At 42.0% G+C, this 18,078-nt stretch overlaps 1 protein-coding gene across 4 annotated transcripts in view; it reads right to left on the bottom strand.

The window, feature by feature from the left end:
• Nucleotides 1-8,987: 8,987 nt before the first annotated feature.
• Nucleotides 8,988-18,078, bottom strand: part of LOC143286844 (recombining binding protein suppressor of hairless-like) — a 59,299-nt gene continuing 50,208 nt past the window's right edge. For all 4 annotated transcript variants that reach the window (XM_076594679.1, XM_076594676.1, XM_076594677.1 and 1 more), the window contains exons 10-14: nt 16,277-16,417; nt 14,643-14,798; nt 13,529-13,632; nt 12,220-12,301; nt 8,988-11,490 (exon numbers count right to left, since the gene is read on the bottom strand). In XM_076594679.1, the coding sequence (XP_076450794.1) occupies nt 11,320-11,490; nt 12,220-12,301; nt 13,529-13,632; nt 14,643-14,798; nt 16,277-16,417 (654 nt within the window). In that variant the 3' untranslated portion in view covers nt 8,988-11,319. The remainder of the gene's footprint in view (nt 11,491-12,219; nt 12,302-13,528; nt 13,633-14,642; nt 14,799-16,276; nt 16,418-18,078) is intronic.

Below are 18,078 nucleotides of genomic sequence, written 5' to 3'. Positions count from 1 at the left end.
AAGGCCCAGATGCTACATGTGGTTATGGGAATGGGCAGCCATTTGTTGATTGTTCTGAAGGCGGTGTATCTGCACGTAAGCCTCCCCCTCTTCTCTATCTTACTCACGCATGCATGCATGAATGCACTTTGCCTTTTACGTTGGAATTAACTACCTATCTCGCGTTGTCCAGTGTGACAGATGCAAAATGAAAGACGTATGCCGTTTTTTGTCCGCCCAAGATCAGTACACACTATGTAGTAAAAATGTATGTTCCCCTCTATCATTACAGATTCCCTTCAAATTTCAAGATCCAGTCACTCTGCTCAAACTCATTGGATGGTAGGATTATCAAATTAGGAATTTATATAACGGAATGCTTAAAGATCGTAACTGCGTAACTGCAAGGTTACCTCTAGCAATACTAGTTGTTTTTTTTAACGCACATAATGTGTAGTGCGTAGTTCAATATTAAAAACATTGAATACCCTGATGTTGCTGTCGTCTATCCCGTTGTTCAAATGGGTCTTATGGCCTGTAAAGACTGATTTGTGAGTGTGTGTGTGTGTGTGTGTGTGTGTGTGTGTGTGTGTGTGTGTGTGTGTGTGTGTGTGTGTGTGTGTGTGTGTGTGTGTGTGTGTGTACGTGAATGCACAGGTACAGCAGTGTTGCTTTAAACAATCAAGAAAAACACTTGAAGAAGTCAGAGAGAAGCACAAAGAAAGACTTCACCATCTTTTCCAATCACAGGGGGCAAAACGCCCAGTGAAGGGGCAAAAGGCCCACTGGTATGCGTCTTGCCCCAACACCTTGTAGGCGCTTTGTCCCGGTTTGAAAACACTTAGATTATAAAATTTCAAGGGAAAAGCAAGGGAGATAAATCTGTTTCAACGCTGTGATTCAACAGCTGACACAATTCTTTTACAGAACAGTATTATCGAAGTTTGCTTTAAATGAAGAACAGACAGTGACATCTCATCAGCATGGGTCTTACAAAAAATCAAGTTGAAAACAATCAGATGCATGTGGAAAACGTAGCTGACTTCTGAATGGCATCCATGTTGTGGTGTGTTTTCCCGGCTATCAAGCGGAAAGTGTCAATGGCTCCCTGTGTACTGTGATCTCCGATATTTTGGGGGGTGGGCGTTTGACCCCGACAGGGCTTCTTGTCCCGATTTACCCTACCTGATCATTGGGCACTCGCATCTCAATTCCCCATTTCATTTTTATCATTCCGATAAATGTACTTTAAAAAACCAAAACGTGACAATACCGTGGCTGGACAATGTCCGGTTGACTCGGAACCAGGGAATCAATTAAATAACTTATTGGTCACTCAGCACTGGCGGTGCTGGCCCCTGTGGGACTGACAGCCAGACAACAGAACATCTGCTGCAGTCCTGCTACCTCTATGAGGTACTCTTGAAAAGCGGGTATACCTACTGGCCCGACCCGGTCTGGAAGCTCAACTGACTGCTGAATGGAGGACCTGCAGCGTACGGATGCCTTCATCGCGGAGACAGGGGTATCCATCTGACGAACAAGACATAGCTTCAGAAACCAGGAAGTAGACCATCATTATTTACAGACATTTACTGGACAAACTTATACAACTGAGCAGCAGTAAAGCTTTGTTTATTTGTTTGTTGTTTATTGTGTGTGTGTGTGTGTGTGTGTGTGTGTGTGTGTGTGTGTGTGTGTGTGTGACGCTTACAGTCGGGCCAACAGCAAAGAGCTGTAAGATCAATAGTTTCTCCAATTCAAATGGGAATTTACAGCCGGTTTAGTCTTTTGTGAAGGACTATGACTCTCAAACTAGGAGGAAGGACTGCACTGGGTGTCAGTGCTGCAGACTTGGAGGCTGGTTGGCCTTTGGGAACCATTCCAACGCCGACTGTCCTAAAACTGACCCTCCTGATCGCCGAGTGGGGTGTAAACTGGGCAAGACATTCTCTTCTGTAATTATATTCTAGCCCTGATAGTCGGGACAGCACTGAGTTGCCTCCTCTGCTGTTATGATGGTCCAAGTTGGACACGACTATCATACAGATTTTTTTTTAAAGTTCATTCAGGTTTAATGTGTTATATTCAACTGTATTTATGTTTCCTGTTGCATGTCTATAAGGGAGTGAAATGTCTTTTTTGATGGTGATCTCCTGAAAGGAATGTATAGATTATTAATTGGGAATATCCAATTAGAATTTATGATATAACCTTTTCAAGTCTCTTTTTGGGAAAAAAAAACAAAAAAACCCGAATACCAAGGAAATATTTTTTAACAATCCATCGTTTACTTTTAACTCATGTTTTAGCGACAGTATACGCTGTAGGACTTAAAACCCCAACAAGTCTAACGTTATCGACGGGGATAACCATGCCAAGAATGCGGGAGGTCCTATCGAAAACACCGTGCTACATGGCACCACAAAAACGGCAGCACGTTAGACTTGTTGTTGGGGTTTTAAGTTCTACTATGCACAGCTGATGTTGATCAATAAAATCTTTCAAATTTTTGGTATTAGCATTAAAGTCACCTGCTAACAGAATATAACAATCATATTTACTTTGTATATCAAAGAGCATGTTTTCAACATCATCAAACATATCAACACTACTATACACTGATCCTTCAGGAGGGATGTATACGACTCCAACACACACATCTTTATCATATCACGTTAAAGATGATTTTATCATGAACCATGCTGAATTTGCTGTCTTTGTTTGGTAGAGTGGTTATATAATTACAATATTTCTTTTTGTATGCAAAAGCAACACCACCTGAACGTTGGTACGATGAACATTTTCGACTGAAAACATGTATTGTATACCCAAGTTCATCTAAAACATTTTCAAGGAATGAGTGATCTTGCTTGTCTGTTTTTGTTTCTGTTAATAAGATAACATCAAACTGACTAATGTGTGTAACAAATTCACTATGTTTTAACCTACTTCCTCCTCTTATCTATCCATCATCAATTCTCAGTATCCACTAACGGACCGTCCACTGGCAGACACCATGTTTATCTTTTGCGTTAACACGTGTCTTTATTAATTTTGGTATCATTTACAGGTTTTTTGTGTTGTGTGTGTGTGTGTGTGTTAGTTTGTTAGTTTGTAATGACAACAGATTTATCTGTGTGGAATTAGGATTGTTCTCCCCGTGGAGAGCGTCTCTCCACAGTGGATTTGTTTTATTACCAAAGTGAGCTTTTCTACAGAATTTTGCCAGGGACAACCCTTTTGTTACAATAGGTTGCTCGACTCGGAAGTGCATGCTGGCAGTTCACAGGACCTCCGGTTTAACGTCTCACCCCGGCAAAACACTAGCACCTAGACCACTGCTCAAGGTCTAGTGAGTGAGTGTGGCGGGGGGGGGGGGTAGAAATATAGGACAGTGTGGAACTCGAATCCGTGTACACCGCTCCCTAATTCGCGTTTATGAATAAAGAGAATAAAATAGGAGTGAACACGTCTTCTTGTCTGACACCAGTTGCACAGCTTATGATATGATTACTGATGTTAACTTGTTCCCTTATTGTACACGTGCTCTTACATTACTGTATTTAATTCCTTTTTTTTCCTAAGCTTTCCTTTAACTCCACTTTTCAATAGAATAGACCAAAATGAATGCCCAGGTTAACTGAACACTTTTTGGAAACCTGTCAAAGCCACACGGCAGAACCTTCGGTTAACTGCAAACTGTTTCAGAACAACAGCCATTAATCAAGGTTAACAAATAAATGGTGAATAGTATGAAATCCTTCTTTGAAACCTGCTTATATTCTTCCTATTATACCGTGTTCTATAACCCACTTCTGTAATCTGTTGTTAATAATGGTACTAAAAAGATTCCTGCTTGTGTCCCATAATGCAATACCTCTAGCTACCTGGATTGTTCTCTCTCTCTCTCTCTCTCTCTCTCTATATATATATATATATATATATATTGGCAGGATGGTAGATTCAGACCATTTATCTGGAAATACTCATAATTTTTATGTTAAACAGAGCATCGAAGAACTTAACAAAGAAACTGATTCACAGTTTGATCACACACAAGTTGGATTGAGCAGTTCTCAAATTATTTCGTCAGGTCCGGCAGGTTTTCGAGATTAGCCTCCGAAAGGCACGGAGTAGGCTACTTCCTGTGTGTGTGTGTGTGTGTGAAAATCAAAAAAAGTTTTTATCAGTTGTCAGACCTAGCCCATAACAACAGTAGTGCAATTTTTTTTTTTTTTTTTTTTTTTTTTTTTTTTAAAGACCAGAGAGGGGGGCGATCGGTGGGGGTGGGGGGCTGCGTTACGGGATAGTCACAAAACCTTAAATGTCCGCGCTTTTGTCGCCCCGCGTGTGTGTGCGATCCTCATCACTAGTTGTCCCAGTGTGCCCCCTCCCCCTCCCCCTGAATAGAAGGGCGGTGTCCTGCCCAGCAGCCAGTGGCATCAGGCACACAGCGGTGTGAGGCAGGCCCGGCCCTCAGTCCTTTAATTAACCGGGGCCCTGCTGGCCCGCTTTGAACACCTCATTCAGCTTGTGGACCTTCCACTTCGGACGATAACTCGGCTCAACTACCAAAGGCCGAAACCCGGGAAGCCTTGAGTTATGTGCCCCCTTCAGGCTGTGTGGGCAAAGGTTATGTTGGCACTGGACTTGTTGCCCAGTCACACCGTGACCACTGAAAGCCGAGGATCAGAGAAAGAACGCCTGCCCCCCGTTTAAAGCCACCGCAGTCAATTTGGAAGGCGAGCCGCTTTCATTCTCGCCACCATTGTGATGTCATCGCTTTGATGATGTCTAATCAGCAGTCATGTCATCAATTACCCCCCACTCCCACCGCCCCCCCAGGCAAGCCCTCCGCCCCCACCCTCCCCCTCACCTCCCAACCCACTTCAATGCGTCCTTTTCCATCTCTCAGTCCCCGCCGAAATTGTCCTCTGTTTGCCCGACTGGTTTCAAGTCCTGCCGACCGCCTGAACTAGATTAAGTTAGAGCCTTGCCGTGGTTTGAGCTCACAGTGATTGAATGGTTCATAGACCTTGTGGACTACTTGAGTGGAGTAACTCAATGCCATTGACTGGCCTGCAGATACCAACTTTTCCAACAGTGACATATTTATTTGTAGGCTGGTCATGAAAGTGATGCCAAGATAACGGAATCAGTTACAGAAGTCACACTGGCATCTTCAAGCAAACTGTAATAGATGACAAGCAGGGATGGGGACTTGTTTCAGAGAGTGAAAGCTGTTTTCATGGGTGAACCACTCACCAGCTCTGTCCTTTTTCAAAACACATTTAAAAACCAACCAGTTCAAAGAGGCCTTTGGATGTGACCAAGCAAAGCTGTGTCTCCTTCCAGCCTCCCACTTTCATCCTCTTCATCAAGATCTTCATGCAGTGTGCTTGTGGGTTGGTTTTCACTGTGTGTGTGTGTGTGTGTGTGTGTGTACGCATCCATGCACATGTTGGGGATATTTTGTGCTTTAATGGTGTGATCATTCACATCTGCAATTTGTTGTATTGCCTTAGTGTATATAGCTACATTTTGTTTTTGTTGGGTTTTTTTTTTTTTTTTGTCTTCATGTTCTATTGTATGCCATTATGCATTATTGTATATGTATTCTTGCAAGGTGCTTAGCCCATTATATGGGTATTTTGTGCCACATAAGTACTGTATATATTATTATCATTATGATTATCATCCCTGCATCTGCCCTACTGTATCCGGCCATGAAGACAAGATGGATAACAACAACAACAGAAATAATAATACATCATGGATGAAATGAAGACTACACAGAGAAGGTAGAATGGAACACAGAGAGGAAAGGAGCTGGGTCATTGATAGCTGAGCTGAGTACTGGTTCAGAAACCTTAACCTTTTCTTATTTTTCTTTCTTCTTCTTCACTTTTTTTTTTTTTTTTTTTTTTTTAATAATAAACCCACTTTTTTACATGGGCACATGCCACAGCTTCTAGACTAATGCCAATACACAGTCATTTGGATGCTTGCCCAGCCCCCCCACCCCCACCCCCCACCCCCCCCCTTACTCAAAGTATATGGACAAATATATATGTGGAAATAAATACAGTGAAATATCTTTTGGCAACTACAAGGTTCGTAGGGTCCTTTCAAGTCCTTTTAAGTCCTTAGGAATTGGATTTTGGTCAAAAGGCCTTTTAAGTGCTTTGATTCAGCAAGTTGGTCCTTTTAACTCATCAGGAGGTCTTTTTAATGTTTGAAAGGTACTGTTAAGTCCTGTTTTATGAAGAGAAAGAGACTTGAGAACGAAACTGAAACACCTTCGACACCAAAACCGCAAGTTGCAAAGCGCGTTGAAAGATGCCGACGCGATCGTCTGAAACTCAGTACTTACTGTAGGAGGATACAGCCTATAGGCCTAGGCCCTAACAGTAGTGCACTTTCTGCTCGGTGGCAGACGCGAAGCGTGGTACAGTGGCTGTGAGTCACGCCTGCTGCTGCTGCTTTGCTTAGGCCTAGCCTACAGTGACGTGAATTGCAAAGACTAAATACGACAGTCAAATGGGATTAGCTGTTCTTCCGTTTATGAGAGGTAAGTGTCTGCTGTTCTGCATGTCAAATAGATTGGGGTGTACTGTAAAGTCATGTCGGCAAAGGTCCTTTTAAACTGATTTGAGGTCCTTATAAAGTCCTTTAAAGGTCCTTTTTTGGCTTCATGCCCACCACCTGGGAACCCTGAACTAACTTAACCTCCCGTTCAAGGAAGTGAAAATGTATCTTGAGAAACCAGTCTGAGGTAAACCAAACTGGTTTGCCAAATCGCCTCACATGTAAATTGGTTTTTAAGTACAAACCAGTCTTACAGTACACCTCTAACTGATTGTGGGAGAGAGACAGCATGGTGAATAGGATAATGTCGAGCAAGGCACTAGACTCTTTACATATTAAGTGAAATTAGAACGAGGAAAAAGCCTTCTGGCCTTTTTGTAGTTACTGTTTCTTCTTCTCCTTCACTCATGGGCTGTTACTCCCAGGTTCACCTGTATACACCAGTGGGCCTTTACGTGTATGACCATTTTTACCCATGCCATAATGGCAAACTCCATTTTCAGGTGGGTGCATGTCAGGTATGTTCTCATTTCGATAATCCTCCGAACGCTGACATAGATTACAGAATCTTGAATGTGCCTATCTGATATTCTGCATGTGTATACACATGAAGGGGGTTCTGGCACTAGCAGATCTGCACATCTGTTGACTAGGGAGATAAAAAAAATCTCCACCCATTATATATCAGGCACCATGACCAGGATTCATACATGGGAACCTCAGACTGAAAGTTCAACGCTTTTACCACTCTGCTGTTACACCCGTCACAATTACTGTTGATTCCTGATCTTATTATTTCCATTGTTTAGCTACTGTATAGGATTTAGATCTGAGGGGGGGAAAGGAGTCTAAGCTGCAAGAAGCAAAGAGAAAAAAAAGAATAAATTACTGTATGAAGGCCGAAGAAGGTGGACAATTTGGTTCCAAAATTTGATTTTTCCTGAAACTTGAGGTACCGCACTTTTCGGCCTACAAGGCCCTACTTTTTCACTCAGAATCTGACCCCTGCATCTTATTGGCTGTATACACCCTGTCTATGTCTGAAAGCTAATTTCTGTATACACCCTATGTCTGAAAGCTTATTTCTAACAATCACTTGCAAACTTGTAACAGCAAACTCATTGATCATATATGACATCATTGATCATAATAAACACACACAATCAGTGAATCATGCTGAACGATAATATTTCAGTCTTATCACTGTTCAGTTCAACATGGTTCATGTTCACCATCAAATCAAATTAAAACCAAATGAAACATTACACCAAATTTCAATTGAACGTGATCGCAGTTCACCCTTAGGCCATGATAAAAGAGCATCTGAGTTGCTGATAAATTTATGATGTTTTAGTAGAGAATTAAGAAGTGAGTTGATCGTTTTTCGAAAGAATGCAAAGCAAAATGACAGATGGAACTGAAAGCAGGGCTTGCAGAATAGATTCTGATCGAATAAGTTAATGAACTGGGGCTTTACAGTAGGGTACATTCAAATGAAGGCTGTAAAATTGTTGAAAAAGATTATATAATTTTTTTTTTAATGCAGACGAATGGAGTAACAGAGCCAAGTAAACAAGCTGACGAAAACAAGTTGGATTCCGACCCAGTTTTCCGATGAAGACTCACTCCTCAGAGAACAACATCTGCTGTTAGCAGAGCCACATTGGACTTTCACTTTACAGCAGATGCAGCTTGCACCTTACACTGTTTTCTTTAAATTCAGGGGGGGTGCCTTACGCATTGCAGTGCCTTGTAGGCCAAAAAGTATGGTACCCAGTGATGGCCTGGAGGTAACATGTCATCCTAGGAAGCGAGAGAATCTGAGCACACTGGTTTGAATCACGGCTCAGCCGCCGTTATTTTCTCCCCCTCCACTGGACCTTGAGTGGTAGTCTGGGCACTAGTCATTCGGATGAGACAATAAACCGAGGTCCCGTGTGCAGCACGCACTTACCGCACATTAAAAAAAACCCACGGCAACAAAAGGGTTGTTCCTGGCAAAATACTGAAGAAAAATCCACTTCGATAGGAAAAACAAATAAAACTACATGCAGGAAAAAATACCCAAAAAATGGGTGGCGCTGTAGTATAGCGACACACTCTCCCTGGGGAGAGCAGCCCGAATTTCACACAGACAAATCTGTTGTGATAAAAAGAAATACAAATACAAAACATACTTTTATGAAGACAACAAAAAGACAACTAAAGTTAATGTACTTATCCATGAACCTATCTACACACACACACAGAAAAGGGGAATTAATTTTTTTTACTTGGCATGTTATGCCAGCAGTGTGAAGTGTAAGCATTCATTAAAAGCACATGTATGCACATGCACACACACACACACACACACCACAGGCTTTAACACACACACCCACATACTTCCCCATTCCAATAAGCAACATACTGACACCAACAATGTTTTTCCTTTACTTTGCTTGTTATTCCAGCAGTGGTACATGGTTTCATGTATATTGTACAAGCACATATACAACACTCAGAAAAGAAATCTCACAATCATGAATGTGCACACACACACACACACACACACACACACACACAATGGTGATTTTTTAAATTCACATAAATGTGCATGTTTTACAAACGCACACGCACATGCACACACACACACATTCTCTCACTTACAAAACACTCCCTTATAAACAAACATTCATGCATGCACATACTTCTGTCCCATCATGAGTCATCAGTTCATGTATTTCCATTGCTAGCCCAGCAGCAGTAAATGCTTTCATGCACATGGAATACAAGCAAACATTCTTCACATTAAAAAAAAATTACATTGCATTCCCAGTGACTTGCACAATGACAACTGCTGGAAATGTTCATGCAGATAAAAAGTAAAGTAAAATATACATTTGTTAAGTCTGGGGAATACAACTTACAATACATCCAAATAAACAATCTATCTGTAATATGTCAGAAGCATAAAAGTTGTACATTCAATAAATCATATCCAATAATGCCATTTTGTACTTATGTTACTGCCAATCAAAGTAAAATGAAAGATAGGAGCTTTGTGGTGATGGAAACAATGACAGAGAAAAATACACACAGAAAGGTGCATAGAGAGTGCAAGGATTCACACAAAGCTAACATGATGACTGGCCACGCAAAAGGGAAATATGTTAAATCAAAATATAGACCAAAATAAATAAATAAATAGAAAATAATGCCTTTGCCATTGTATGAGTTGGGGGGAGGGTCTTTTCTCCAGAGATACAAAGAATTTCTACTGCTACTAAGAAAAAGAATTTGTACTTTTACTAATAAGAATTTGTACCTTACCAACAGAAATAATTTGCCAAGAGAAAGAACTTGTACCTTTACTGACAGGAAGTGAATTTCTACCTTTACCATAAAAAAAAATCTAACACCTTTACCAACAGGAAGACTTTCTGTCTTCACAAACAGGAAGATGTTGAAAGTCAATAACACTTTGTCCTAATGACAAGCAGTATGTAATCGATTTCAACACACAGTAACAGTTCATTCATTCAAAACAGAGAAAACAAAAGTAGATATATAAAAATAACAACTAACTACCTAACTATATATATATGTGTGTGTGTATATATATATATATATATAAAAAGAGAGAGAAAGAGAAAGATAACACTGATTCTGCTCCATGTCAGACATCCTTAATTAATTGCAGGAAGTATAATAATGCATGAATGGTCATGTCCACACCTCCTTATCCAAAATGTTATCACTTTCACTTCCTTGTGGAGTCAGTCTGTCCTCCACCTCATCACACCCTTCCTCCCACATAAAAAAATATATATTTAAATTTAAAAAAATCATCCCACATATTCCAACCAGTCAAGATTGTTCCTTTTTCAGGTTCCAATACTTTAATCTGTTTTCACAAAAAAAATCCCTGACATAAAGTCACACACACACTCACACATACACATGCACATACCCTCAGACACACATGCATGCATGCTCAGGCACTCCAACACACGCAGTCTGACACAACCATTAAATGGCTTGCCATCTTTTCAACAATATGGCAACATACAGGTTGGATAATACAACAGGAACAGAGGGGTCCATTCATGCCATTTTCCTTTGCCCCAGTCAGTACTGGTGCTGTTCCTGGTTGTATCAGGACACCTGCCATGTCCTGCTCACAGCACAATGTCCGTCCACTTGTCCAACCCAGCCCTCTAGGAGACTGTCAGCACCTGACCACAACCGCAGCAAGAAAAAACAACAACAAACCATGCAACAGTGGCTCCTCACTGTTATGGTTCTGTACAACAGACATCATGAAATGATCTCTTTCCTGAGCATTGCTGTTGCTGTGCAGGGGTGATGGGGGCAGGGGAGCTGTCGGAGAAATAACACACTGAAAGACACACCTCTGATTCTCATGTTCTTCTTCCTAGGGAGGGGGGAAGGTGAGGGAGAATAATGGGGGAGGGGGATTATGGGGAGAACATGGCTGCTGAAGAATAGACTGCACGATGACTTCCATGACTTGAAGAACAGCGATGAATGCAGGGCACTTCTCACTATCTAGAACCATTTCTGATAAAGGCCAAATTATTTACGACTGGAGGTGCTGTCACTGAAGAGGTCTGCCCCCTTCCCAAACAGCCCTCCAAACACTGGAGAAAAAGTGTCAGACACACACTCCTGTCAGCTCCGCTGTCAGCACACAGTTCAAGCTTGTCTCTCCTCTTCACACGGTGCTGGGGGAGGTGAAAGGTGACATCACAAGGGACCTGTGAAGTTGGAGGTGGAGTCCGGAGAGGCAGTGGCAGTACGACCCAGAATGTGATCCACTTCCCGATAGTGCTGCCTGGGCCCTGGCTCTGGTGTGTAAGTGAAGGTCAGACCCGTGGAGTAGATTATGCCATCACTGCGAACCAGTGACACCGGCACCTGAAACGAGAAACTGTAGTTTTTAACAGAAGCACTCACCTACTACGACAATATAATGAACAGTTCAGTACTTGTATCATGAACTATATAACATGTGCCGAGATGTATCTGTATGCTTGTTTTTACTTGTATATTTTATTGTTTTGTACACGTTTTCAAGGTCATTTACTTGTCTGGTTTTGTGTTGTAATCTGTGTTCTCAATATATTTAGGAATTACACTTTTTTTCTTTTTGGCGGTTGTTGCCATAAACCTGCCAATGGATTTGGCAAACAGCACGATCCTGTTTACCAGCAGGTAAATGCAGAAAAACAATTCTGGATTATTTCTTTACTGACACGGGTATATATTTTCTGAAAAAAAAATTAATGGACAGTTCAGAAAAAATATTTTGTTGTGATTAGATGAATATGTGACCAACATTTAAAAAAAAAAAAAAAGTAATCAACATCACACAAACACACAAACCCCACACATCTATAGAGATAAAGAGATTGAGAAAAAAGCAACAACCCCTCCTCCTCACACAAACACACACACACATAATCAAAATACACACTAGTTTACCTACACATGCACACGCAATAGCACCTACGCACACAAACACATACACACACAATGGTACCTAAACACACACACACAATTGTATGTATAAACACACACATTCGTACCTGAGCGCACACACACACACACACACACCCACACACACAAATGAACCAGTCCAGTTACCTGCAAAGGCTGCCGGACCCATCGCCACTGATTTCTGAAGGCAGAGATGTCAGGAACCACACACAGCATACTTTCGTCTGACCTGAACAACAACAAAAAGTAACTACGATGACAGAGAGACAATTATTTGAAAATGATAACTGGTGAGGGGAGGTCCTTGATCAACAGTGGGTTTGTCTTCAATTAACAGTTTGCTGACTCTCTCTCCCCATCCCCTCTCCCCTCAAAATACCACAACAACAAACTGTGTGTGAATGCTAGACTAAATATTTGTACAACACCAGAAATTTCAATTGTAACTGAAGTCGCTGTGCACACATAAGGAATGGATACACATCTTTTTTTTCTTTTTTTCTTTTCTTGATTTATTTCAGCTGCTTTTACTAAAAATCTGTAACACATTGAGAAATTATGAGAAGTTTGTTTGTGTGTGTGTGTGTGTGTGTGTGTGTGTGTGTGATGTTCATGATGCGAGGATGGTGATTTTCATTGCTGATTCTTTTTCTGATGATTCTTGCTTCTCTTTTTCGTAACAGTTAATTTGAGGAGTGCCATGAGTGATTTGTTATTATATGAATTTTCTTGATTATTCTCGTTTCTTTCTTGTAAAGTGTAATTTGTGAAGCACCATGAACCTCTCTGTGTGGGAACAGCGCTTCAGAAGAGCACTTTATCATTATCATTTATGGTTCACTCAGTGCTAACCAGTGTGTTGAACCAGGTACGAGTTCAAACTGTCAGAAACTGATAGTGTCTTTTTTTTTCTTCTTCTTCTTCTTCTTTTTTTTTTTTTTTTTTATTGGGCTGCATTTCCCACATTCACCCTTATGCACCAGTGGGCTCTTACATATATGACCATCTTAACCCCACCATGTAACCAGTCATACACTGTTTTCAGGGGGAGAGTCTATTTTCCGTACAGAAAAGTATGGGTCATGGATACTCTTTTGAAGTAGTTTACATGCAAGAATTTCTTATCATTATATTCATTATTTTCTACTATCAAAAAATGCTTAGCAAATAGGCAACAAAAAAACAGAATAACACATGGCACTGAAGGGGCTGAAAAAGTGAAGTCAAAAAGACAGTGGATGCATTCACACAAAGGGATGCAATCACACAATAACCTGTCCTAGGTCCAGAAGGACAGAAGATTGTTTCCCTTTGACTACTCCAATTGCAGAAAAGAAAAATCATCACATTGTTCGAAGAAAGTGAAGAGCCTGAACGCTACACCCAACATGATCCCAACACGTTTATCTTCCCTGTGTACAATGACCATCCAATACACCTGAACTATTCTGCCTACCTGAACATCGTCTCTGCTTCCACATCCCCAAACCACACCTTCAGGCCAGCCGAGAAGTTCTCCCCCATCAGCTCCAACATGGCCACGTCACCTCCACCGTTCAGCTGAAATCACACGCACAGCCACTCTCATCTCAATCACATTTTGAAGAAATTCGGATTTATAATATGTCAAAACACATCAGAACTTTTTAACAATTCTTCGTTTCCTCAAAGTGAAGTGAGAGAAGAGTGTTAATCTCACTTATCACTTTTGAGATTCATTCCCCGTCCATTTTTTAACATGAAACAGTTTAGTTTTCATGTGTTCCTTAGTTTGATTGCTTGTGAAAGGCATTAAACTCCTTTTTATTTGTTGTTATGTCATATAAAGCCAGCTGTAAATTTGTGTATGGTTGCACACTTACATGAGTGGTCAAATGAGAAAAAAAAATCATTCAATCTTGCGTTACCCATGCAAGTCTGTGAGTTTGGACCCAAAAATCACTCTGCACAGTATCTCTGTGTGCACATATCATAGGAATTAGATGATGAAACATATATTTTCAAGGGATCAGACATTCACAGATCTTAACTCCAGTATCCATAAGTTTATCTTCATGCAGTTTGAAATATAATGCAGTCACACACAGACTTTCATACACTCCACATCCCATCCAACACACAATATTCAAAAACAAGAACAAACCACCTCTATCAGTAGCACAAAAAACAAGACAAAACAAAAAAACAAAAATTAAGCTGCACTAAAGACGCCATTTTACAATTGATATGGAAACGGCGAACCTAAAAGCTGAGAATATTTTACACATCAGCTTGGATCAATGTGTAAAATTACTAATACTAATTGATGTCGTTGTCATACTACAAATAATAATCATAACCATAACCTTTTTTTTCCTTCTTAAATCATCTCTCTTGAATGTTTGTTACAGAAAGATATAATAGAAATATAAAAAATAAGCAAATGCCTGACATTCATATAACCCTGATGCATCAATCAACCTTGAGAGACAACCCAAGGCCTGAATGATTGCCGAGTCAAATGAACAGACAGAGGTGAATGAAAGAGCTTAGAATAGACAAAAGAGAGAAAGAACACAGTGTGCGCTCACATGTAAGCTGTTGACAACGGGCACAGGGGTGACAGGTGTTTTGACGGGTCCCATGCCCTCATAGAAGGTGTACTCTGCCTTGTCGGTGCTGATGATGGTCCAGGAGGCTCCATCATTGATCATCTCCTTGTTAGGTTCTTTGGGGCATGGGGTGGCCTGCACACCACCACCATCAGTCACCACCCACAACACCACCATCAGTTACCACCCAAACACCATCACCATCAGTCACCACCCACACCACCACCATCAGTCACCACCCACACACCACCACCATCACCATCATCAGTTACCACCCACACCACCACCATCACCACCATCAGTCACCACCCACACCACCACCACCATCAGTCACCACCCACACACCACCACCATCACCACCATCAGTTACCACCCACACCACCACCATCACCACCATCAGTCACCACCCACACCACCACCATCAGTCACCACCCACACACCACCACCACCATCAGTCACCACCCCCACCACCATCACCACCATCAGTCACCACCCACACACCACCACCACCATCAGTCACCACCCACACACCACCACCATCAGTCACCACCCACACCACCACCATCAGTCACCACCCACACACCACCACCATCAGTCACCACCCACACCACCACCATCAGTCACCACCCACACACCACCGCCATCACCACCATCAGTTACCACCCACACACCACCACCATCAGTCACCACCCACACACCACCACCATCACCACCATCAGTTACCACCACCATCACCACCATCAGTCACCACCCACACACCACCGCCATCACCACCATCAGTTACCACCCACACCACCACCACCATCAGTCACCACCCACACACCACCACCACCATCAGTTACCACCCACACCACCACCATCACCACCCACACCACCACCACCATCAGTCACCACCCACACACCACCACCATCACCACCATCAGTTACCACCCACACCACCACCATCACCACCCACACCACCACCATCACCACCCACACCACCACCATCAGTCACCACCCCCACCACCATCACCACCATCAGTTACCACCCACAACACCACCATCAGTCACCACCCACACACCACCGCCATCACCACCATCAGTCACCACCCACACACCACCGCCATCAGTCACCACCCACACCACCACCATCAGTCACCACCCACACACCACCACCATCACCACCATCAGTCACCACCCACACCACCACCATCAGTCACCACCCACACACCACCACCATCACCACCATCAGTCACCACCCACACACCACCACCATCACCACCATCAGTCACCACCCACACATCACCACCATCACTTACCACCCACATCACCACCATCAGTCACCACCCACAACACCACCATCAGTCACCACCCACACACCACCGCCATCACCACCATCAGTTACCACCCACACACCACCACCATCAGTCACCACCCACAACACCACCATCAGTCACCACCCACATCACCCACACACCACGACCATCAGTCATCACCCACGCACCACCACCATCACCACCATCAGTTACCACACACACACCACCATCATCATTTCCACTGGATTGTTATTTAACATTACACTGAAAAACGAGATTTTTCTGTATGGCAAGAGAGAATTATATGCAGTTTCTCACCTGAAACTGTATGATGCGCTCCTGAGAGAGACAGAGGTACATACGCTCTGTATCTTTGAGGTAGAAGGAGCATTTATGGAGCTGTGATACTGGATCGTCTGCATCCAGTAATGAGGTCTGTTTGTCCACTTTACGAATTATCTGAACAAACAATCAGCAGAAAATCATGGATATGTTTCAAGCTTGGGTTTTTAAAACTTATCTATCTTCATTGACTGCTGACATTAGTTAATTAATAAAAGAAAACTATACTGGAATGGCTACTTAACAAGATCAATGGCTTTGCTAAAACAATACTTCCTGGAGCTGTTGATGGAGAGAGACTGGGGAAGGAAAAAATGGACGAACAACACTGCAGAACAACACTGCAGAATGGACAGGGATACCATTTGCAGAGACCCAGGCTGTGACGCTCAACCAACAGACCTGGGGTACTCTGCAAAACAGTTTTTCAGTGTGGCGCCCAGGTGGTGTTTCACGAAAGGGCGAAGAAGGAGAAGGAAGAAAAAGAAGAAGAAAGAGTGAGAATCAATGCCTACTAGCAATACGCTAGTGGTAGAAAAGTTTATTTTATTCCAGTGATACACTTGTAATACTTAAGTTGTGTAGAAAGAACACAAAATTTCACCTGCAGCTGTACCATGGATTCTTTTTATTTCACACACTTCCTGAGAGTCTGACACCAACTTTGAATAAAATCTGCACACGCACACACACACACACACACACACACACACACACACACACAGACTAACCAAGAAAAAGAAGTTTTCAAACAGAAATTCAAATGTATTAAAGTAAATATGGTCTTGCAGACAACACATAAATTCCGCCTCATTAGATTAAATTTATCAGCAACAAATTTCTTATGTTGAATGTTAAATGATGAATTTACAGCCATGTTCTTCAATGAGTAAAACATGTTACTGCCTTCATGGCATCAGATAAGACTTTCTAAAAGTAGGGTAACATCTGACAGTTGTTGTTTTTTTTAAGCAGCAACAATGGAAAAAAAGAGATTATTCAATACTAACTACAGATCTCAGATGATTTGTGGAGTAAAACTGGAGACAGGTGCTCTATCACATGAAAATCACCACTAACAACAAGCTAGTACAAAATCTAAGTAAAGGGGCAGAATGGTTCTTATCCATTACTCAAATACAGCCAACAGAAAACACAATGCAACTGCTGTGAAATGTTTTAAGTGACAAAAGGACCGACTCTCGAAAGCTTTAAAGGCAGCATTCCTCTCACTCTTGTGGATGGCAGCTCTTTACAAGAAGCAGACTGATAGTGGTTCATTCTACACTTGCTCTTTATTCAGTGACCATTGTTTGCAACACAATGTATGTGTTCAGGAAACAAATACAAGGGAGGCACCCAAATAGTCTTGCATACACAAGTAACTGAGACGAGATCTCAAACTGTCACTGTGCATCCTATACTGCTGCACATGGTGACTCATCCTATAATGCTACACTTAGTGATGACATCATATAATGCTGCACATAGTGATGGCATCCTATAATGCTGCACAGTGACGCATCCTATAATGCTGCACATAGTGATGACATCCTATAATGCTGCACATAGTTACGCATCCTATAATGCTGCACATAGTGACTCATCCTATAATGCTGCATATAGTGAAGCATCCTATAATGCTGCACATAGTTACGCATCCTATAATGCTGCACATAGTGACTCATCCTATAATGCTACACTTAGTGATGACATCATATAATGCTGCACATAGTGATGGCATCCTATAATGCAGCACAGAGTGACTCATCCTATAA

The sequence above is a fragment of the Babylonia areolata genome, chromosome 10 (genome assembly GCF_041734735.1).
Source record: "Babylonia areolata isolate BAREFJ2019XMU chromosome 10, ASM4173473v1, whole genome shotgun sequence".
NCBI classification, from domain to species: Eukaryota; Metazoa; Mollusca; class Gastropoda; order Neogastropoda; family Buccinidae; genus Babylonia; species Babylonia areolata.
This window is presented reverse-complemented; position numbering and strand designations above follow the sequence as displayed.